At 43.2% G+C, this 23,128-nt stretch overlaps 1 protein-coding gene across 1 annotated transcript in view; it reads left to right on the top strand.

The window, feature by feature from the left end:
- LOC142924707 (exosome complex exonuclease RRP44-like) overlaps positions 1 to 23,128 on the top strand; it is a 28,870-nt gene that overhangs the window by 3,311 nt on the left and 2,431 nt on the right. Inside the window, exons 2-5 of the mRNA XM_076067362.1 lie at positions 7,899 to 8,054; positions 9,627 to 9,743; positions 19,214 to 19,369; positions 21,231 to 21,353. Coding sequence (XP_075923477.1) covers positions 7,899 to 8,054; positions 9,627 to 9,743; positions 19,214 to 19,369; positions 21,231 to 21,353 — 552 coding nt within the window. The remainder of the gene's footprint in view (positions 1 to 7,898; positions 8,055 to 9,626; positions 9,744 to 19,213; positions 19,370 to 21,230; positions 21,354 to 23,128) is intronic.

Genomic DNA, 23,128 nt, shown 5'->3' with positions numbered 1-23,128 from the left:
ATAGCCTCATGAACGAATCTCTCATGGAAGCCAGATGGCTTACAAAGAACCTCCGTCTTGGAAAAGTCAATGGCATGTGAGCCTACTGAATTAGAACAATGATCTGCTACGGCCGAGGTGTTGGTCCTACCGTGTTTAAGGTCTGCTTTATGTTCAAGAATGCGGTCCGAGATATGGCGTTTGGTTTCTCCAATGTAACTACTACCACAGAGGCAACTTAGTTTGTAGACACCAGGGTATTGTATGTCCGGAATCACATCTTTTACAGACGGAACCAGATCACGGATTTTATGTAATGTGTTGAAACGGACCTGGATCTTGTGTTTATTCAAGATTTTGGAGATCTTTTTTGTGATCCCAGCAATGTAGGGTAAAGTGATGGTTTTGAAAGGCTCCTCAAGAGGGTTCTTCTTCATGGTTTGAGTGATAGCTTTGCGGATTGTATAGTCGGAGTAACCATTAGCCCTAAGAGCTTGGTGTACGTGCTTGAGTTCACTGCTTATGTGTTCCTGGTCGGATATGCATTGGGCTCTATGATACAGAGTCTTGATGAGAGAATTCTTCTGTGATGGATGGTGGTGGGAATCCGGTTTCAGATAAGCATCCGTATGGGTAGCTTTCCTGTAGACAGAGTGGCTCATTGAACCATCAGGTCTCTTTTTAATTAGGACATCCAAAAAAGGTATCTTGCCATCTATTTCGACTTCCATGGTAAATCTGATGGCTGGGTGTATGGAATTGATGTGGTCGAAGAATTTGTCTAGAGCAGGCCGGCCATGTGGCCAGATGACAAAAGTGTCATCCACGTACCTCTTCCATAAGGTTGGGCGCAGAGTGGCAGTCTGGATGGCGTCAGTCTCAAATTTCTCCATGAAAATGTTAGCTATAACTGGAGAAAGGGGGGAGCCCATTGGGGTGCCCTCAGTTTGTTTGTAGAAAGTTCCATTCCAAGTGAAGTATGTATTGGTTAAACAGTGTCTCACCAGGCGGGGTACCTCAGTGTTTAGTCCTTGATGAACCAAGTCTTCAATGATTGCAATGGTGTCAGGTACAGGAACCTTGGTGAATAAGGAAACTACATCAAAACTGACAAGCAGGTCGTCTGGGGACAGGGAAATACCCTTGATTGTTGATACCAGGTGAGTAGAATTTTGTACCGCAGAGGTGGTCTTTCCAGTGAAAGGACGCAGGATTTCAGACAAAAAACGAGCTAGTTTGTAGGTGGGGGAGCTGATAGTAGAGACTATGGGACGAAGAGGTGTATCAACTTTATGTATTTTTGGTAAGCCGTATAATCTTGGTGGCCTGGCAGCAGAAGGTTTCAACGAAAACTGTTTAGATTGATCAATTAATGTGGTTGAATCAGAAATTATTTTGTTGGTTTGTGTGACGAGGCTGTTGGTGGGATCTCTTTTTATTTTTGTATAACTACCATCGTCGAGTAATTCTTTAATTTTGTTGTTGTATTCTATTTTATCCATGATAACAGTAGCATTGCCTTTGTCAGCTGAGAGAACTACAATATCATTCCTCTTTTTTAATTTATATAATTCAAAACGCTCATCTTTGCTGAGGTTGCTAGCTGGCATCTTAGCGTTTTTGAGGGTTGCAGCGATTTCAGATCTTGCTACGTCTGCAGCGATGTGACCCAGGCCCCTGAGAGCAACGTCTACTTGGGCAATTATATCATTAACTGGTATGTGTTTAGGTGTGACTGCAAAGTTTAGACCTTTAGCTAAAACGGATTTCAGACCATCGGAAATAGAACTGTTACTGCGATTAATTACGACTTTATTAACGTCTAACTTTTTGGTGTGTGGGTCCGGTCTTTTGTTTAAGAGGAGGTTAAATTTGGAAATCAGGTTTTCCTTACATTTGGTCGACATCGTAGCAGCTGAAGAGGCAGTCATATTGTCTACATGTTCCCAATCCGATGTGGACATTATTGCCGTCAATGATAAGTGTGATTTGTAGAGTGTCTTGTCTAACTGATCTAGTTCTGTGCGTATAAGTCTGATTTTTTCTGAGATAAGAGCTAAACTAGTTTTGAAAAGAATTCGTTTCGCATTAGAAGAAGTTACAGTAGCAGAGGTGAGTGTAAATGCGATTGGTATTACCCCAGAGTCGCGGCATCTCTTCAGGAAGGTGAGAGACTCGATCAGCTGAGCTTTCTTATCCCGGAGTTTGTTGAAAGATCTTAAAGTTATGTGAAAACCCTCCCCGTAGAGGCGATTAAATTTTGATTTAAAGCTTTCGTGACTGCAGTAATTCATATTCTTAGTTTTTTCGGTAAAGTCACGTTGAAGAGAAACAACAAAATAACAAATATATATAAAACAATAAAAAATTCTCACGACGTTTCGACCATAACTCAAACGGTCATCATCAGGTGTGTCGGTTTGCATAAATTTATTTTGAAAACGGCATATTTATTTATATATATAAAAATAACGTTTGCGTCACGCGCAACGATGGCAGTTTGCCAGGACTAGTCCATCTATTTTTTTTTTGAAAAGAGGAGGGGGGAGACGAAATTTGTTTTTATGTAAGCTGTCTGAAAGGCACTGTAAGCGTGAACAATCAATCAAGAAATGAAATGATTTATCAAATCTTTCCAATGATTGCTAAGATAGAATCCATCTTCTCGGTTGAAATTGTCTCTGTGTTTGTATATGTGGATAGCCTCATGAACGAATCTCTCATGGAAGCCAGATGGCTTACAAAGAACCTCCGTCTTGGAAAAGTCAATGGCATGTGAGCCTACTGAATTAGAACAATGATCTGCTACGGCCGAGGTGTTGGTCCTACCGTGTTTAAGGTCTGCTTTATGTTCACGAATGCGGTCCGAGATATGGCGTTTGGTTTCTCCAATGTAACTACTACCACAGAGGCAACTTAGTTTGTAGACACCAGGGTATTGTATGTCCGGAATCACATCTTTTACAGACGGAACCAGATCACGGATTTTATGTAATGTGTTGAAACGGACCTGGATCTTGTGTTTATTCAAGATTTTGGAGATCTTTTTTGTGATCCCAGCAATGTAGGGTAAAGTGATGGTTTTGAAAGGCTCCTCAAGAGGGTTCTTCTTCATGGAAGACTCTGTATCATAGAGCCCAATGCATATCCGACCAGGAACACATAAGCAGTGAACTCAAGCACGTACACCAAGCTCTTAGGGCTAATGGTTACTCCGACTATACAATCCGCAAAGCTATCACTCAAACCATGAAGAAGAACCCTCTTGAGGAGCCTTTCAAAACCATCACTTTACCCTACATTGCTGGGATCACAAAAAAAGATCTCCAAAATCTTGAATAAACACAAGATCCAGGTCCGTTTCAACACATTACATAAAATCCGTGATCTGGTTCCGTCTGTAAAAGATGTGATTCCGGACATACAATACCCTGGTGTCTACAAACTAAGTTGCCTCTGTGGTAGTAGTTACATTGGAGAAACCAAACGCCATATCTCGGACCGCATTCGTGAACATAAAGCAGACCTTAAACACGGTAGGACCAACACCTCGGCCGTAGCAGATCATTGTTCTAATTCAGTAGGCTCACATGCCATTGACTTTTCCAAGACGGAGGTTCTTTGTAAGCCATCTGGCTTCCATGAGAGATTCGTTCATGAGGCTATCCACATATACAAACACAGAGACAATTTCAACCGAGAAGATGGATTCTATCTTAGCAATCATTGGAAAGATTTGATAAATCATTTCATTTCTTGATTGATTGTTCACGCTTACAGTGCCTTTCAGACAGCTTACATAAAAACAAATTTCGTCTCCCCCCTCCTCTTTTCAAAAAAAATAGATGGACTAGTCCTGGCAAACTGCCATCGTTGCGCGTGACGCAAACGTTATTTTATATATATAAATAAATATGCCGTTTTCAAAATAAATTTATGCAAACCGACACACCTGATGATGACCGTTTGAGTTATGGTCGAAACGTCGTGAGAATTTTTTATTGTTTTATATATATTTGTTATTTTGTTGTTTCTCTTCAACGTGACTTTACCGAAAAAACTAAGAATATGAATTACTGCAGTCACGAAAGCTTTAAATCAAAATTTATTTTTATCTTTTTAAAACATCTTACCTGACCACAAATGATAGCTGAACAAAGTGGCTTATCACGTGGGAAATTTATTATCAGCAAAATAATCTAAGATAAAGATTCTTGACCCTTGTGATTGATGTGTTGTGGTGGCGGAAACTGGTGCGTGTACACAGGGAGACCAACTCGATGGTGGAGGAGTTCATGTTGCTCGCCAACATCTCCGTGGCAGAGCGCATCGTAGACGAATTCCCCGAGTGTGCGCTGCTTCGACGCCACCCGGCGCCTCCGCCTTCCAACTACGACATCTTGGTGAAGGCGGCGAAATCAAAGGTAGAGTTAGAACCCCTTTTAACGACCACCCTTGTTAACTAATCGCTTAACAACGGACCTCCATAGAGCTCAATGTGTAGGCTTAACCGACCATTTCCCTGTTAACGACGGGCTGTTGTAGGTACAGTAAATATGAATTAATGCCACGTAGAAGGGAAACAATAAAATAACAAGAATATAAAAAATTAAATTCTCACGACGTTTCGACTGCAACACAAGCAATCATCATCAGGTGTGAAAACCACAACAAGAAAATTTGAAAAAAGTGGCAGTTATTTTTAATGTTAGCACCACGGAGAGAGATTTGACAGTTTGTTCAGATGGACGAGTCCATCTATGTTCGGAAAAGAGGAGGGGGGAGACGAAAAATAATGGATGCGGTCTGAAAGCCACCTTGAGCGTGATCAATCAATTAAGACCCGAAATGGTTTATCAAATCTCTCTCCGTGGTGCTAACGTTAAAATAACCGCCACTTTTTTCAAATTTTCTTGTTGTGGTTTTCACACGTGATGATGATTGCTTGTGTTGCAGTCGAAACGTCGTGAGAATTTTATTGTTTTATATTTTTATTATTTTATTGTTTCCCTTCTACGTGAATTTACTGAAAGAACCAATAATATGAATTCCTGCAGTCATGAAAGCTTTAAATCAAAATGAATTCATGCATTTATTAACAGTGTTTATTTTAATATGATGTGTTTATAATGTTAGTATCTTTATGTATTCATATCCATTGTTTAAATATTATAAAGTACGTGTTTTGGGTGAACAAGGGAAACTTTCGATGCTCGTGTTCGTGGAACCAATTACCGTCTTTAAGAGGGGTTCTATCGTCTCTAGATTGCTGTTAACCTTCCTTCAATATCATCCTCCTCGCAAGGAATTCAGAGGTCGCCGGGTGGCTCAAATTTTTGTTTGAGGTCTTTTGGTTTAACCGGGTGAGAACTCAAGAGACCATAATAGTCTCATTTGCAAGGGTCACCTGGGTCACCCTATGACCCAGAGATTACAGCTGGGACCCTGGCTTCAAAATCCAGCAGCCGCATTGAACACACTGTGTTATCAAGTGTAGGGAGTTGAAGGACTCGGCTCGTTGCCCAGCTACTCCACAGAAATAAGCAACAAAAAACCATCACGATAAATGTAGTACTGTATTTAATTTTAGATAAATTCCAGCACTGAAATGTTGAAATATCAGGTCGACTTATTGTGATGAACATTGTGCTCAAAATGGGTGGGAATGTGCTACCCCCTACTGTGAAGCAGAGGTGCCTTGAAACGATGTCAGTATTGGCCTGAGCGAGCAATTGCAGGGCTGCACCTTTTACCTTTATCTTGAGATGTAGCCGTATAGGTTCCACTCGCCCTTAGAGGCAGAACAACTCAAAAGGTGTGACGAACCACAGACAACGCTGGAAGGCAGCCAGGCACTGTGCCAGATGTAGATTAATCCACTTGCTGTACTGCCTTCTCCTGGCAAGCCAGGTTATGGAAACCTGAATACCCACAGGAAGTGCGCTGAATAACGTTTTCTTTCCAATACACCACAACCCTTGCTGCTTCCCCAGCACTGAACTACAAGCCACGTGCGGGATAGTCACCTCACAAACGCCGGTGTGCCCGATTTTTTTGCGCAGAACATCGAGATCCAGGTGGACTCGGCTAAGGCGTTGGCCGAGTCCCTGGACCGGGCGGCGGTGCCGGGAGCGCCACCATACCTCAACACTCTGCTGCGCATCCTGGCCACGCGCTGCATGATGCAGGCCATCTACTTCTGCTCCGGCATGGAGCCCGACACCCACCACTACGGGCTCGCCACCGCCATCTACACCCACTTCACGTCGCCCATTCGACGGTGACGTGCTCTGGCGTCAGGCACACGCGTGAAATCGACCTTCGCGATTATTGAGGGGACTATGTTGTTGTCTTGGTGTGGTCTGGGACTGTGTTGCCTTTCCCAAGTTTAGGAATTTATTAATTAATTGATGTACTTATGCAATGTTAATTTGTCATTATGGCACACCTCCGATTAGCACGATTGGCTACGTACTTGTATATCTTTTTTCTATTATTTACTTTTAGTGATTTGTTTACCTTTCCTATTCTTAGCACTCCTATCATCTACCTACTGGACATCTGTCAAAAAGAGCTTTTATCGCGAATCGGATTTCTCCAGGATAAAGATTCAGATTTTGACTTATTTTTCTAAAAGGTCCTTTAAACGGGAAGTTTGGCCAATTCCTTAAATGGTTGTTTGGCTTGTGTTGGAGAAAAACTAGAGGATTCGGAGAACACCGACGCCTACAAGGAGGGTGACAGTGTTCCACGTGCAGAATCAAGAATCCATTGCCGTGTTGCAGCGGCGGCCAAAAGTGAATTGCAATTCTGCCATGGATCGCTAACGATTTTGTTGTGGATCTTAAATAAGAACACAGATATGAGCAGGCAGCAATTTGCGTTACATCTGATGACAAATAAAAAGTCCTCAACAAAGAATTAAATTCATACATTAACAAAGATAATTTCCACCAGCAGATGGTGCTAGAACGTGGTATGGCCAGAGTACAGTATTCTTTCAGGGTTAAATCCATCTGAGTCATTGTTTGCGTAGCTTTCTGGTGGATCGTGAAACCCGCTGAGATCCAACAGAATGAATCGCGGTGCTTGGTGGATTAATACCGCTGCTCCGTTGGCATCTCGTGGCCATACCGCAGCCTGTATCTACTGTAAATTTAATCTTCATATTAAATAGAGGCTACAACAAATGTGAATATTGTTGTTGTTGTCTCCCTGTACCGTTACAGATACTCGGATGTGATTGTGCACCGGCTGCTGGCCGTGTGCGTGGGCGCCGACCCACGTACCCGGCGCTCACCGACAAGCAGAAGCAGCAGCAGCTCTGCAACAACCTCAACTACCGCCACAAGATGGCGCAGTACGCCCAACGCTCGTCTGTAGCTTTCCACACGCAGGTGGGAGGCGGAAGTGTGGGCCACGTGGAGCTTGCACGGCGTGTGCTTAGGCACCTGATAATGAGTCCATTCGTCTCTTGAAAACCATTTTTAAGGTCACGAAAGCAGGCATCGTATTGTGCGTGTAGTAAGAATCAATTGTTTTCTATTCACACGCTTACGTGTGGTGGTGCCGTGGCTGTACTGGTTGGCTACACTTGACATTGCTTTTCAGCATTCTTCTGTGTTTGCTGAAAAACCTCGTCACTTGGCACATTTGCCCATGATGTGACAACTTTATTTGATTGGCTCTGTCAGGTGATGGAGGATTATAGTCAATACAATTGACATTGTACCTTCACGATTGAACTCAAAATAATCCCCATGACATGATGCCAATAGCACAACTGGAATAAATTAGCGGGGGGATGCGGAAAATTACCTTAAATTTTGTTAAGTAATTATGGGCTTGGTAAGTGATGCGCGTGTGTCTGCTCTTGGCCACGTAGCGGTGATTAACGGCTGTTGTTGTTGTGGTCTCAGTTGTTCTTCAAGAGCAAGGGAGTGGTGAGCGAAGAGGGCTTCGTGCTGTTTGTGCGCAAGAACGCCGTGGTGGTGCTCATTCCCAAGTACGGCTTGGAGGGGACGGTTTTCTTTGACTCCAAAGATCTCAAGCCCAACGTTACCTTCGACGAGGAGGTAGGGCATGTGTTCACTTAACCGGGAGGCATTGGCATTTCCCGAACGGCTGAATTCTGCATTTAAACCCAGGACTGGCTTAATGCACTGGGACCCAAGCCCCCTGACCATCTCTCTACGATTAGGTTTCTATCAGACACACAGACACTTGGTTTAAGGTGGAAGAATGCAGTGAGATACGAAGCTCCGTTTTTTTTGCCATTTGGCAGTGTGGACTATTACAGAGGAAGTTACACCGGTGGATACATTAGAGCCGGATGGCTCACAGGGCTATACCAAAATAAACTGAAACTGAATTAAATGATGTAAATGCGTTTCAAATATAAAACGGTCACAATTAAATTTGCTTTGGAAATAACTGCCATGACGGAGCCCGTATTGTCACGGAGAGGACATCACATTAAAAATACAGTAAAATCCCTCAGATCCGGAAGAATTATAGAGAAAATCTAATGCTTTCTGTAAACAATGAGAAACTCGAAGGGCAGAAAAGTACTTGTAGAATAAAAACAAATAAGGGAAATAGTAGTTGATGCAAAAAGTGATCTCTAGATGGCAAAAAGCACATTTGTGATCAGTGGATCCGGTCCTTTCCAGCATGCCTTGTATGCCGCATTACATTGTCACTCTGCGTGGATAATGCACACAGCCTAATTTGGACCAGAAGCTCAAAAGGGTCAACATTTGCAGCCATATTTTAGGTATGTTCTTAACTGCAATTGTACACTCCATATAACCTAAGGGGGGTTGCATCTACTCCTTAATGATGGCCAAATAAGGCTTTAAAATTCCTTGGCTGGCCCGCACATCACGATCCCTCGGTTGGTTTGGTCATTGCAGCCATCGGCTTCTCATGCCTGGTTTTCAGCTCGCGGTGAGGTGGCCCAAGCGGTATTGCATTCGCTGTGTGTTGTGGAGGTTTGCGTTTCAAACTCGGTGGCCACTCCGGTTAATACTGTGGTGTGTATTAAGCGTAAAATATTTACAGGCTATCCGCTTTAACAGTGGACGTTAAAATATCCTGTAACGTTATTCGTGTGCCAGCATCATGGTCCAAGGTTGGCAAATTACATACAAATTACTTATTTGGGGAGCACATATTAATCATTCGCCTCCTTTTACAAAAACGTAGCAGTGACCTTGAATGCAAACGTTTTGAGAATCAGTGAGGCTTTTCTGAGTGACCCTTGTAATTGTATGAATAATAACGTTGGGTTCACGTCAATCCGTACTTGTATGCAGGGCACTTGGCAGAGAGCAGTCAGCGGTAGTGTAGCGGTTAGCGTTCTGTGCTACAATCCTGGCGACTTGGGTTCGATTCCTTCGCACGGTCAACACCAGTGATGATTATCTGAACCGGTCCTGGGCCTTCCCTAGGTTGACTCGGAACTCAATTGAATGCCTGGTGCGGTGTGTAAACATCGCCACTGGGGAGACAAAGGCGGCCGGGCATGGCGCTGGCAAACCACCCCCTTGTGTGCCGTGCCGGCCTTCATCTGTGCTCCTCGCCAACAGCACTTGCCCCAACAGTCTGTTAAGGCTACATTAGAGATGTCTTTGTGTTTTGTGTAGGGCCTCACACTGTGCGTGGAGGGCATCGCGCTGAACATGTTCGACCGCGTGCGCGTGTCGCTGGATTCGTCCAACCTGCAGCACCAGCGGATCCGCATGCACCTCGTCCGCCCGGAGGTACTCACCGTGCGGCGCGACGCGCAACCTCGGAATACTACCGATTTGTATTGTGACCATGCTGCTGTTGCTGCTTGCTGCGCCAGCAGTAGTGCACAAAAAACAAACGCTCGCCGCATCGGAACGTCAGCGGGCCGAAAATTAATGGCACAAGCCACAGCATAGTGCCGGTCTTCATCACGTGTTGCGATCGAAACGTCGTGGGTTTTTTGCTTTTATTTTAATTTATTTTTATTTTATTGTTGTTATTTTCTATCTACGTGACTTTACCTGAAAGAACCAAGAATATAGTAAGGATTGTACCCTGGTCGCCACGGATGAAGAGGCCGAGCGGGCTCGGTTCAACTGTTGCCAGGTACCTCCACCACTCAGCTCGCAGCACACACACACAGTGTCCACTATGTAAAAATCAGGCTAAACTAAACCTTTCTAGAAGTTACTAAAATAATGCTATAAAAACAATGCAACAGTGATCATGAGACATGTGATTGAAAGTTAACAATAGCGACATATATAACATATATTACTAAACCTAGCATCCTTCGCTAGCTGCTTGAGTCAATCCATAATAGCAGGAGTAACAATTATGTATGTTGATTAACTGCGAATAACCCAATCAATAACAGATATCCATTGTAATTTACATCAATACATTACCCCCCCTCCCCCCCGTCTTCGTATCGGATCTGCTTACAAGCGACGACGTCACATTTATCCCCCGTCTACGTCTATTAAAGACCGAAACAGGGGAAGGATTTCACCACAACTCTGGCTGTCACCTGACGAGGCGGGTTGTTGTTGTAGTTACAGGCGAAAGGTCACGGTACTTGAATTGTAAATGTTGTGGGTTTACTCTCCAACACACCGATGTGCTGAATTAGTCACTAATTGGCATGTTTTGTTTACGTGACAAACTTGACTAAGATTTACGCGAGCTAACCCAAACAAACAAAAACACCCTCTAATAAGTAAATATTTGTATTAATTCCATGAATGGACCTTGGCCTGGGACTGTGGGGATTGAGAAGTTATGGATGCAGCTTCTGTTTGTGCTGCCATCAGAATGACCAACAAATAAATAAATAATACACACGGATTGGTGACTACAGTACTAGACCCCCAGTGCTTTTATATTTAAAAGTGTATGTGCTTTGTGGTTGCTTTATTGCGCGTGTGTACGTACTGTGTAACACTTGTTTGAACGCAGGTGATGGGGTTGTCCATGTTGGGTGTCATTACAGCCAAAAACAAGCAGCAGTACGAAGACCAGGACGCCGTGGCCGACCATGAGGACGGAAATTGGCCTCGCCCGGTCACAACGTACGACAGCAGTACAGGTTTCCCTCCACACATACACACACCTACGAGTTTCCCACTACAGATTACTTCATTGGGATGACACTCGGCAGCAGAGCCGGATGATGGCATTGCTGGGGCCCTATGCCATTGTCAAGTTTAAGAGGCCCCTTCTATGAATGCCTGTATATTTTTGTCAGCAGAATGAAAATAACTGCTTTGGAGAGTCTTTTTTTCTCACCGATCTTTATTTATTAAGCAATTATGTTAAAACTCGAAACCTCGTGTCCATTTCTTGTTTCGTATTTAGAGATCCCCCCCTCTCTTAATGCGAGGCCCTAAGCTGCAAGTGTGGCCGGTCTGAGCTCGCCTGTGATGAATCACACGTATAATTGTGCACTCTAATTTTCTATGGGTGGCCAGGAGAATTTATTATTATTTAAGTGAATGCAATGGTGATCAGGGGATTGGATCCAGAGCCCCACGTACACAGTAGAGTACAAGGGAACGCCCACAATACAGATTTGAGCTGACCTGCGGATTGAGAAATTGAACTGTTTTGTGACGTGGAGGGTGTTTCTGACCGCTATTATGACCGACCCGTCCCTACGGGAGGAGAGAGGACAGGGTGGACCGGCTGCATGAGCTTACTCTCCGGCACTGCACAGCACAACATCGCCTCCCTACTGCAAAAATACTCGGCAGGACCCTCCTGAAAATGAAAGTCTTCGGAATCAGTGAGGCCTGTCCTTGGGAGGACAGGCGTAGTCTTGGTCGTCACAAGCGAACATTTGTTTCTCCACATGAATTTGTATCCCCGGGTTACCATCAGGGCTGGGCGCTGCAAGCTTAGCTTCTGAGATCTGATGAGACTGGCCGTTTTTTAAAAGGTAATTTCGGCATCTGGAGCCCAAGCATGCAACAACTTTATGCAACTTCTTGGTTATTTTGATAAAGTCACGTAGAATGGAAATAAAATAATAAAAATAAAACATAATAAAAAATAAAATTCTCACGACGTTTCTGCCAAAACACAAGTAGCCTTCTTCAGGTGAAGGAACAGAACTGTCGGGACAACAGCGCTTCAATAACTGCTGCTAAGATTCCCAGCGTCTTTTAAGCTAGGTGGGAGAGGTAAAGCGCCTTGACAAAGGAGTTTACATATCAAACAGGAGAATTTAGCATTGAAATAGCTGTGTTAAAGTGTTGGATCATCAGGGTGTTAAAGTCAGAAATAAGCATGTAACTGGGAGATTAGCATGATGTTAATGTGAGGGATTAGCATGTGACTGGTCACGGAAATAGCTATGTTAAAGTCAAAGTTTACATCTCAACAGAGGCGTTTAGTATATGGACGCTAAAGGACTGCAACTACCCAACTATCATACAATAAACCGATGTGAAAAAAATAAGTATAAACAACATCAATATAATAAATGTACTCAATATGTTCTTCAATACGTTGAGCTATAAACATAAAGTAACTGAGTATACACTACACTATATAATGAATACCATATAGTAAACGAATTAATAAAACTAAAATATAAACTACATCAATGTTATTAATAAACTCTATATACTCTCCAATCAGCTGAGCTACTAACAATAAGTCATTATACATTACAATGCCATATGGCGAAAAAAAGGGTGGCGGTTTTTTCCTTCTTTCCAACGTTAGCACCACGGAGAGCGACGAGCCTCGTTCAGACGGACGAGTCCATCCATGCTCGGAACGGAGGAGGGGGGAGAAACAGCCACGATGTGCTGCTCTGTCCTGTGTTGCGTTACAACCATGCCATAAACTAGACTACTATACATTGTAACGTTATACCTTCCAATCTAAACTACATTGTATAATATCGTATACACAGCCCAATGTAAGCTCGAACATTATGCAGTATATTTATATGTCTTCAACTAAACTTTTTCCTACATTACACGACTATACACCGTAATATACACTACCATAGACAAACCCACCCTTGAATTATAAAATGTGTTACTTTACACTACCCTATACTTTAGACTGTAAAATGTTAGACTTGTAATATTACACTATGTATTATTCTACCAACCCTACTGTATACCACACTGCTGTATATTCACAATACAATTACGATACTATATATTGCCTTATGAATTATGTTAAACATTACAATGTTATACTATTTATTATTATGTAACATGCTATAAACCATACCATTGACCGTCGTGTGAAGAGGCAGTGCCAGCGAATGGACTGCAGTCTGAATGTCACCATAAAATACAATCAATTAAGAACTGAAATTGTTTATAACATCTTTCCAATGAAATTTTGATTTAAAGCTTTCGTGACTGCAGTAATTAATATGCTTAGTTCTTTCGGTAAAGTCACGTTGAAGGGAAACAACAAAATAATAAAATATATATAAAACAATAAAAATTCTCACGACGTTTCGACCATAACACAAACCAATTCCTCAACCACATCAATTCCATACACCCAGCCATCAGATTCACCATGGAGGTCGAAAAAGATGGCAAGCTACCCTTTTTGGATGTCCTAATTAAAAGGAGACCTGATGGTTCAATGAGCCACTCTGTCCACAGGAAAGCTACGCATACGAATGCTTACTTAAAACTGGATTCCCACCACCATCCATGTCAGAAGAACTCCCTCATCAAGACTCTATAGCATAGAGCCCAATGCATTTCCGACCAGGAACACATTGCCAGTGAACTTAAGCACGTACACCAAGCTCTCAAGGCTAATGGTTACTCCGACTACACAATCCGCAAAGCCATCACTCCAGCCATGAAGAAGGATCCTCTTGAGGAGCCATTCAAAACCATCACCTTACCCTACATTGCGGGGGTCACAAAAAAGATCTCCAAAATCCTGAATAAACACAAGATCCAGGTCCGATTCAACACAGTACATACAATCCGTGATCTGGTTCCATCTGTAAAAGATGTGGTTCCAGACATACAGTACCCGGGCGTCTACAAACTAAGTTGCCTCTGTGGTAGCAGTTACATTGGAGAAACCAAACGACATATCTGGGACCGCATCCGTGAATATAAAGCAGACTTGAAACACGGTAGGACGAGCACCTCAGCCGTGGCAGATCACTGTTATAATTCAGTGGGCTCACATGACATTGACTTCTCCAAGACGGACGTTCTCTGCAAGCCATCCGGCTACCATGAGAGATTCGTTCATGAGGCCATCCACATATACAAACACAGAAACAATTTCAACCGAGAAGATGGATTCTGGCTTAGTAACCATTGGAAAGATGTTATAAACCATTTTGGTACTTAATTGATTGTATTTTATGGTGACTTTCAGATCGCAGCCCATTCGCTGCCACTGCCTCTTAATACCTTTCACACGACGGTCAATGGTATGGTTTATAGCAGGGGTGTCCAAACTTTTTTTCCCGAGGGCCACATACAGAAAAATATACGAAGGATTGGGCCACTCACTAGACGTGAGGTATACTGCCTCACTTCTCATGCACTAATATTGTCAAAATCAATCAAATGCAGGTAAATTACGTTTGATTATTGAACATGTTTGAAGAAAAAAAGCCTCCATCATAGCTCTTCATTAGTAGATTTTAATTTTATTTTTTACAAAAAGGTTGGCAGGTAATTCTCTCAGTGACAGCCTCAGATTGGTTCTTAGGGTGCTGATCCCCCTTCATTGTCCATATGAAGGGAGAGACAAGAAGACAAATAGGGGATGTGGATATTTCAAGCTTATTACACAAATAAATTATTGGGCTTGTTAACACATCAACTAACGTTTGTTAAAAAAATTGTCATCAACTTTAATTGACTGAATTTATGAAGTAATTGGGCTTATTAACAAATGAAAACGGTGTGTATATTTTTAACTCACCTGTAATGGGAATAATGTTACGCTCAGTGGGAGCAGTGATGCTGCGCTTTGGTCTGAAGGATAGCTGGCAGGTCAGGAGTAAGTTTGGTGGTTGAGATGCGAAGGACGTCACGGAGATGGCTGTCGGTCGTTCTGGTTCTCAGCCTGCTTTTGTTCAGCGTTAACAGAGAGAATGTCTGCTCACATATGTATGTTGAGCCGAACAGACTCATCATTCGTTTTGCATGGCGTCTCGTCAGAGGAAACTTGGCCTTTTCCAAACTCAGGTAGGGAGAGAAGCTGATGCTGATTCTTCAGAGAATCATCACACTGAATTTCGATCAGTTCTAATTGCAGACTCTCCTCCACTTCTTTTGCATCCATTGAAAACGGAGCCGCAAACAGTGTGATTTCCTTCTCAATGACAGAAAAATCTTGGAAGCGCTGACTGAATTCTGTCATGAGAGATGTGATCACAGACACATATTCTCCCATTTTTGCAGAGAGCTTGGCATTTGGAAATGCGCATTGATTTCGGTCAGCGTGGGGAAGTGCGCTACATTGAAGTTGCGCAGTTGTGACTCGAAGAGACGGAGCTTCGCACGGAATGCTTTCATGTGCACATACAGCTGTGGTACCAGCTGCTCTTTGCCTTGTAGTCTCTTGTTCGGGGTGTTGAGATGATCAGTGAGATCAACTAAAAAAGCCAGGCCTGCCAACCATAAAGGGTCAATGATCTCATGGAGAGGTCTGCCCTTTTCTTTCAAAAATTTGTCGATATTTGATCTCAGGGAATAACACCACTGCAGCACGGAGCCGCGACTGAGCCAGCGCACTTGAGAATGGTAGAGTAGGTCCCCGTATTCAGCATCGACATCAGAGAGGAACGCTTGCAATTCTCTGTGGTAAAGCCCTCGGGCCATACTTTTTTGACATTTTTCACAACTGTGTTCATCACATCGCCAAGCTGGATTATCTTGGCACAGAGGGCTTCTTGGTAGATGATACAGTGCATTTTAACAGTCTCACCTCCGCTCTCCTGCACCTTGGCACTCACTATAGAAGCCATTCCTTTGCGCTCGCCTGTCATTGCTGGAGCCCCATCCGTTGTAATTCCACACAGCTTGTCCCATTTAAATCCAGCCTGGTTAATTGAATCTGACACAGCTTCAAAACATATCCTTCCCAGCTGTTGTCCCCTTTAGACTCCGAAGATCAAGCAGTTCCTCCGTAATGCAAAAATTCTCATCAACTCCCCGCAAAAAAATTAACAGCCGTGCAGTGTCCGTGGCATCTGTGCTCTCATCACATGCAATCGAGTAAAAATCGAAAGCACAAGCTTTATCTGACACTTGCTGTTTTAAGTTAGCCGACAAATCTTCAATTCGCCGCACAACCTTATTTCTGGACAACACTAACATCGTTAAAATCCTGCAATTTCTCCAGGCACATTCCCACGACTTTAGTGAGGCACTGTTTGATGAAGTCACCGTCTGAGAAAGGTTTCCCGTGTAGGGCAATGAGTTGAGTTACTTCATTGCTGGCTATTGTTGCATTTTCTTGAGCTTTGTTAGCACGGAAAAAAAACCCTGCTGCTGCGTTAGCAGGCTAGCTTGCCATTTGCTTTACCTTCTCTCTCCGCTCGGCGCCAGTGTAGGACGTGAAGGTCTGATGTTTCGTTTCATAATGCCGTCGTACATTGTACTCTTTCATCACGGCAACACTCTCATTACAAATCAAACAAACACACTTCCCCTTGGTTTCTATGAAAAAAAAATCATTTTTCCACCGAGTCTGAAATTTTCTGCACTCGCTTGCAATCTTGCGTCTCTTCGGTTCCGGCATTTCTGGTGACCCTGAGCAAATGTTTTCTACGATTGCTTGCTTTGTGGAGACGCTGCCTTGTTCAAGACAATAGCGCTGTCTAGTGTTTAAATTAAGAAATGCAATACAGTGGGCCATAGTCCATTATATTTTTAAACTTTGATACGGGCCAATTAAAAATGGATGGCGGGCCGCAGTTGGCCCGCGGGCCGTAGTTTGGACACCCCTGGTTTATAGCATGTTATATAATAATAAATAGTATAACATTGTAATGTTTAACATAATTCATAAGGCAATATATAGTATTGTAATTTTATAGTGAATATACAGCTGTGTGGTATACAGTAGGGTTGGTAGAATAATACATAGTGTAATATTACAAGTCTAATATTTTACAGTCTAAAGTATAGGGTAGTCTAAAGTAACGCATTGTATAATTCAAGGGTGGGTTTGTCTATGGTAGTGTATATTACGGTGTATAGTTGTGTAATGTAGGAAAACGTTTATTTGGAGACATATCAATATAATGCATAATGTTAGAGCGTACATTGGGCTGTGTATACGATATTATACAATGTAGTTTAGATTGGAAGGTATAACATTACAATGTATAGTAGTCTAGTTTATGGCATGGTTGTAACGCAACAGGACAGAGCAGCACATCGTGGCTGTTTCTCCCCCCTCCTCCGTTCCGAGCATGGATGGACTTGTCCGTCTGAACGAGGCTCGTCGCTCTCCGTGGTGCTAACGTTGGAAAGAAGGAAAAAACCGCCACCCATTTTTTTCGCCATATGGCATTGTAATGTATAACGACTTATTGTTAGTAGCTCAGCTGATGGAGAGAATATAGAGTTTATTGATAACATTGATGTAGTTTGTATTTTAGTTTTTTTATTAGTTTACTATATGGTATTCATTAGATAGTGTAGTGTATACCCAGTTACTTTATGTTTATAGCTCAATTTATTGAAGAATATATTGAGTACATTTATTATATTGATGAAGTTTCTACTTAGTTTTTTTTCACATCGGTTTATTGTATGATAGTTGGGTAGTTGCAGTCCTTTAGCGTCCATATACTAAATGCCTTTGTTGAGATGGAAAATTTGACTTTAACATAGCTATTTCCGTGACCAGTCACATGCTAATCCCTCACATTACCATCATGCTAATCTCCCAGTTACATGCTAATTTCTGACTTTAACACCCTGCTGATCCAACACTTTAACGCAGCTATTTCAATGCTAAATTATCCTGTTTGATATGTAAACTCCTTTGTCAAGGCGCTTTACCTCTCCCACCTAGTTTAAACGACACTGCGAATCTTAGCAGCAGTCATTGAAGTGCTGTCGTCCCGACAGTTCTGTTCCTTCACCTGATGAAGGCCACTTGTGTTGTGGCCGAAACGTCGTGAGAATATTATTGTGTTATTTTATTTTATCAATTTATTATTTTATTCTCATTCTACGTGACTTTACCGAAAGAACCAAAGAAGATTAACAAAGATAATTTCCACCAGCAGATGGTGCTAGAACGTGGTATGTCCAGAGTACAGTATTCTATCACAGCGTTAAATCTATCTGAGTCATTGTTTGCGTAGCTTTCTGGTGGATCGTGAAACCCGCTGAGATCCACCAGAATGAATCGCGGTGCTTGGTGGATTAATACCGCTGCTCCGTTGGCATCTCGTGGCCATACCGCAGCCTGTATCTACTGTAAATTTAATCTTCATATTAAATAGAGGCTACAACAAATGTGAATATTGTTGTTGTCTCCCTGTACCGTTACAGATACTCGGATGTGATTGTGCACCGGCTGCTGGCCGTGTGCGTGGGCGCCGACCCCACGTACCCGGCGCTCACCGACAAGCAGAAGCAGCAGCAGCTCTGCAACAACCTCAACTACCGCCACAAGATGGCGCAGTACGCCCAACGCTCGTCTGTAGCTTTCCACACGCAGGTGGGAGGCGGAAGTGTGGGCCACGTGGAGCTTGCACGGCGTGTGCTTAGGCACCTGATAATGCGTCCATTCGTCTCTTGAAAACCATTTTTAAGGTCACGAAAGCAGGCATCGTATTGTGCGTGTAGTAAGAATCAATTGTTTTCTATTCGCACGCTTACGTGTGGTGGTGCTGTGGCTGTACTGGTTGGCTACACTTGACATTGCTTTTCAGCATTCTTCTGTGTTTGCTGAAAAACCTCGTCACTTGGCACATTTGCCCATGATGTGACAACTTTATTTGATTGGCTCTGTCAGGTGATGGAGGATTATAGTCAATACAATTGACATTGTACCTTCACGATTGAACTCAAAATAATCCCCATGACATGATGCCAATAGCACAACTGGAATAAATTAGCAGGGGGATGCAGGAAAATTACCTTAAATTTTGTTAAATAATTATGGGCTTGGTAAGTGATGCGCGTGTGTCTGCTCTTTGCCACGTAGCAGTGATTAACGGCTGTTGTTGTTGTGGTCTCAGTTGTTCTTCAAGACTAAGAGAGTGGTGAGCGAAGAGGGCTTCGTGCTGTTTGCGTGCAAAAACGCCGTGGTGGTGCTCATTCCCAAGTACGGCTTGGAGGGGACGGTTTTCTTTGACTCCAAAGATCTCAAGCTCAACGTTACCTTCGACGAGGAGGTAGGGCATGTGTTCACTTAACCGGGAGACATTGGCATTTCCTGAACGGCTGAATTCTGCATTTAAACCCAGGACTGGCTTAATGCACTGGGACCCAAGCCCCCTGACCATCTCTCTACGATTAGGTTTCTATCAGACACACAGACACTTGGTTTAAGGTGGAAGAACGCAGTGAGATACGAAGCTCCGTTTTTTTTGCCATTTGGCAGTGTGGACTATTACAGAGGAAGTTACACCGGTGGATACATTAGAGCCGGATGGCTCACAGGGCTATACCAAAATAAACTGAAACTGAATTCAATGATGTAAATGCGTTTCAAATATAAAACTGTCACAATTAAATTTGCTTTGGAAATAACTGCCATGACGGAGCCCGTATTGTCACGGAGAGGACATCACATTAAAAATACAGTAAAATCCTTCAGATCCGGAAGAATTATAGAGAAAATCTAATGCTTTCTGTAAACAATGAGAAACTCGAAGGGCAGAAAAGTACTTGTAGAATAAAAACAAATGAGGGAAATAGTAGTTGATGCAAAAAGTGATCTCTAGATGGCAAAAAGCACATTTGTCATCAGTGGATCCGGTCCTTTCCAGCATGCCTTGCATGCCGCATTACATTGTCACTCTGCGTGGATAATGCACACAGCCTAATTTGGACCAGAAGCTCAAAAGGGTCAACATTTGCAGCCATATTTTAGGTATGTTCTTAACTGCAATTGTGCACTCCATATAACCTAAGGGGGGTTGCATCTACTCCTTAATGATGGCCAAATAAGGCTTTAAAATTCCTTGGCTGGCCCGCACATCACGATCCCTCGGTTGGTTTGGTCATTGCAGCCATCGGCTTCTCATGCCTGATTTTCAGCTCGCGGTGAGGTGGCCCAAGCGGTATTGCATTCGCTGTGTGTTGTGGAGATTTGTGTTTCAAACTCGGTGGCCACTCCGGTTAATACTGTGGTGTGTCTTCTTTGGTTCTTTCGGTAAAGTCACGTAGAATGAGAATAAAATAATAAATTGATAAAATAAAATAGCACAATAATATTCTCACGACGTTTCGGCCACAACACAAGCGGCCTTCATCAGGTGAAGGGACGAGACTGTGTTGTGGCCGAAACGTCGTGAGAATATTATTGTGTTATTTTATTTTATCAATTTATTATTTTATTCTCATTCTACGTGACTTTACCGAAAGAACCAAAGAAGATGAATCCTTGCAGTCACGAAATCTTTAAATCGAAACTGTGGTGTGTATTAAGCGTAAAATATTTACAGGCTATCCGCTTTAACAGTGGACGTTAAAAGATCCTGTAACGTTATTCGTGTGCCAGCCTCATGGTCCAAGGTTGGCAAATTACATGCAAATTACTTATTTGGGGAGCACATATCAATCGTTCGCCTCCTTTTACAAAGACGTAGCAGTGACCTTGAATGCAAACGTTTTGAGAATCAGTGAGGCTTTTCTGAGTGACCCATGTAATAGTATGAATAATAACGTTGGGTTTACGTCAATCCGTGCTTGTGTGCAGGGCACTTGGCAGAGAGCAGTCAGCGGTAGTGTAGCGGTTAGCGCTCTGCGCTACGATCCCGGCGACTTGGGTTCGATTCCTTCGCACGGTCAACACCAGTGATGATTATCTGAACCGGTCCTGGGCCTCGCCTAGGTTGACTCGGAACTCAATTGAATACCTGCTGCGGTGTGTAAACATCGCCACTGGGGAGACAAAGGCGGCCGGGCATGGCGCTGGCAACCCACCCCCTTGTGTGCCGTGCCGGCCTTCATCTGTGCTCCTCGCCAACAGCACTTGCCCCAACAGTCTGTTAAGGCTACATTGGAGATATGTCTTTGTGTTTTGTGTAGGGCCCCACGCTGTGCGTGGAGGGCATCGCGCTGAACATGTTCGACCGCGTGTGCATGCGCGTGTCGCTGGATTCGTCCAACCTGCAGCACCAGCGGATCCGCATGCACCTCGTCCGCCCGGAGGTACTCACCGTGCGGCGCGACGCGCAACCTCGGAATACCACCGATTTGTATTGTGACCATGCTGCTGTTGCTGCTTGCTGCGCCAGCAGTAGTGCACAAAAAACAAACGCTCGCCGCATCGGAACGTCAGCGGGCCGAAAATTAATGGCACAAGCCACAGCATAGTGCTTGTTGCCATGCAACCCAAACTGTGGGACCGTATAGTAAACCCATAGAGACACAGAGATACATAGGAGATACAGAGAGACCCATTATGATTTTTAGAGATTCATAGAGACTCATACAGATACATAGCAGTGCATTAAAAACAAGCTCCTGTACGATTGTGGCCATGCAACCCAAACTATGGACTACATTTTACACCACTGTAGTCTGCGCTCCTTGAATGGAGGGGGTGGCAAGATGACACAAACTCTCTCCTGAGGCTCTCCCGTAGCTATCAGACCCATACATTGGCATTTAGCCCCTGAACGTAATACCCTTATAACACAGGAATAAAATATAAACTCCGGTCTTGGATGGAAAAAATATATGTATAGCTAGCATTTTGAGCTGCAGTCTGTTGTCCTATACCTCCTGTAACTGGCAAATTGGATATAACGCGATGATGAATGTATGAAGGAACGCATTTTTTGTATAACGCGGATCCAAACTGGATATAACTCGGTTGAATGAATGGAACTACGTCGCGCGAGTAGGAATAAGCGGTCGTAACGGCTGCCTCGGCGTAGCATCACACAAGGCGGGATGCTGCTGGATGCTTCTAGATGCTACCCACGTTCCTTAGTCTTTGTTCAGCCTGTGTTACGCATCTCACGCGTTATTGCGGACTGCGCTTTACCCCATATAATATATTATTTATTATAACACGATTTTTCCAAAACGCGGTGTTCTTGAGGTACGCAACTACCGTATTATAGAACAGACTGTATATCCAAAGACTATGGGACACTATCCCTACCTATATCAGTTGTGACTGTCCGTGTGTTTAAATCCAGCTTGAAAACATCGTTATTAATTGGCTTTTCCTGGATTCTGATTGGTTATTACTGTGAGAGGAATCATTATGATTAGCTTTTATTGCATTTTGCATGCTGTGTAAAGTGTCAGTATCACTGTCATTATTGTTATTATCGGCTTTTACTTTATTTCTATTGGCTTGTATCTATACTTGAGTAGTTTTTTAATGTCCAGTGCTTTTTTGAGATATTTCGATATGCAAGGTGCTGTATAAAATAGATTTTTATTATGGCCCTAGTTCATTGCACAAGAAGGACCATTATCTGAAACGTGACCTATTTAAATGATGAATGCGAGTTCTCAAGATACCAAGCTAAGTCAAGGTGTGGGAGCCTTGGTAGATATCAGATTTCTTAACAAAACTCCATGAGTCTGTTCTGCATGGGTTTCCTCCGGGTTCTCTGGTTTCCTCCCATATCTAAAAATAAGCATGCGTTGAAACTGGTATTAAGGTAGTTTACGTATCGCCATGGGCGGCAGGGTGGCACATTGGTAAACCCTTGTGTCTTGCAGCAAGAAAACTGGGTTTGATTCCCAACTAGAGTGTGTTACTGTGTGGAGTTGTCATCTTCTCTCCCCGTGTTCCTCAAAAGTCTTCAGACTTGGCGAAGTTTTTCAGTGTTAATAAGTGTAATGATAACGTATCACATTTGTTGGAAATACTCGCATATGTGTGTGTGAGAGCATTGGTGTAGTGGTTAGCACGCTGCGCTATGAACCCGGCAACCCAATTCCCACTCACCGCCAACACCAAT

This window comes from Petromyzon marinus, chromosome 16, assembly GCF_048934315.1.
Source record: "Petromyzon marinus isolate PM22_M1 ecotype Great Lakes invasive population chromosome 16, UKy_Petmar_22M1.pri1.0, whole genome shotgun sequence".
Classification (NCBI taxonomy): Eukaryota; Metazoa; Chordata; class Hyperoartia; order Petromyzontiformes; family Petromyzontidae; genus Petromyzon; species Petromyzon marinus.
Note: the sequence above shows the minus strand (reverse complement) of the source record. Positions and strands in the feature narration are given on the sequence as shown.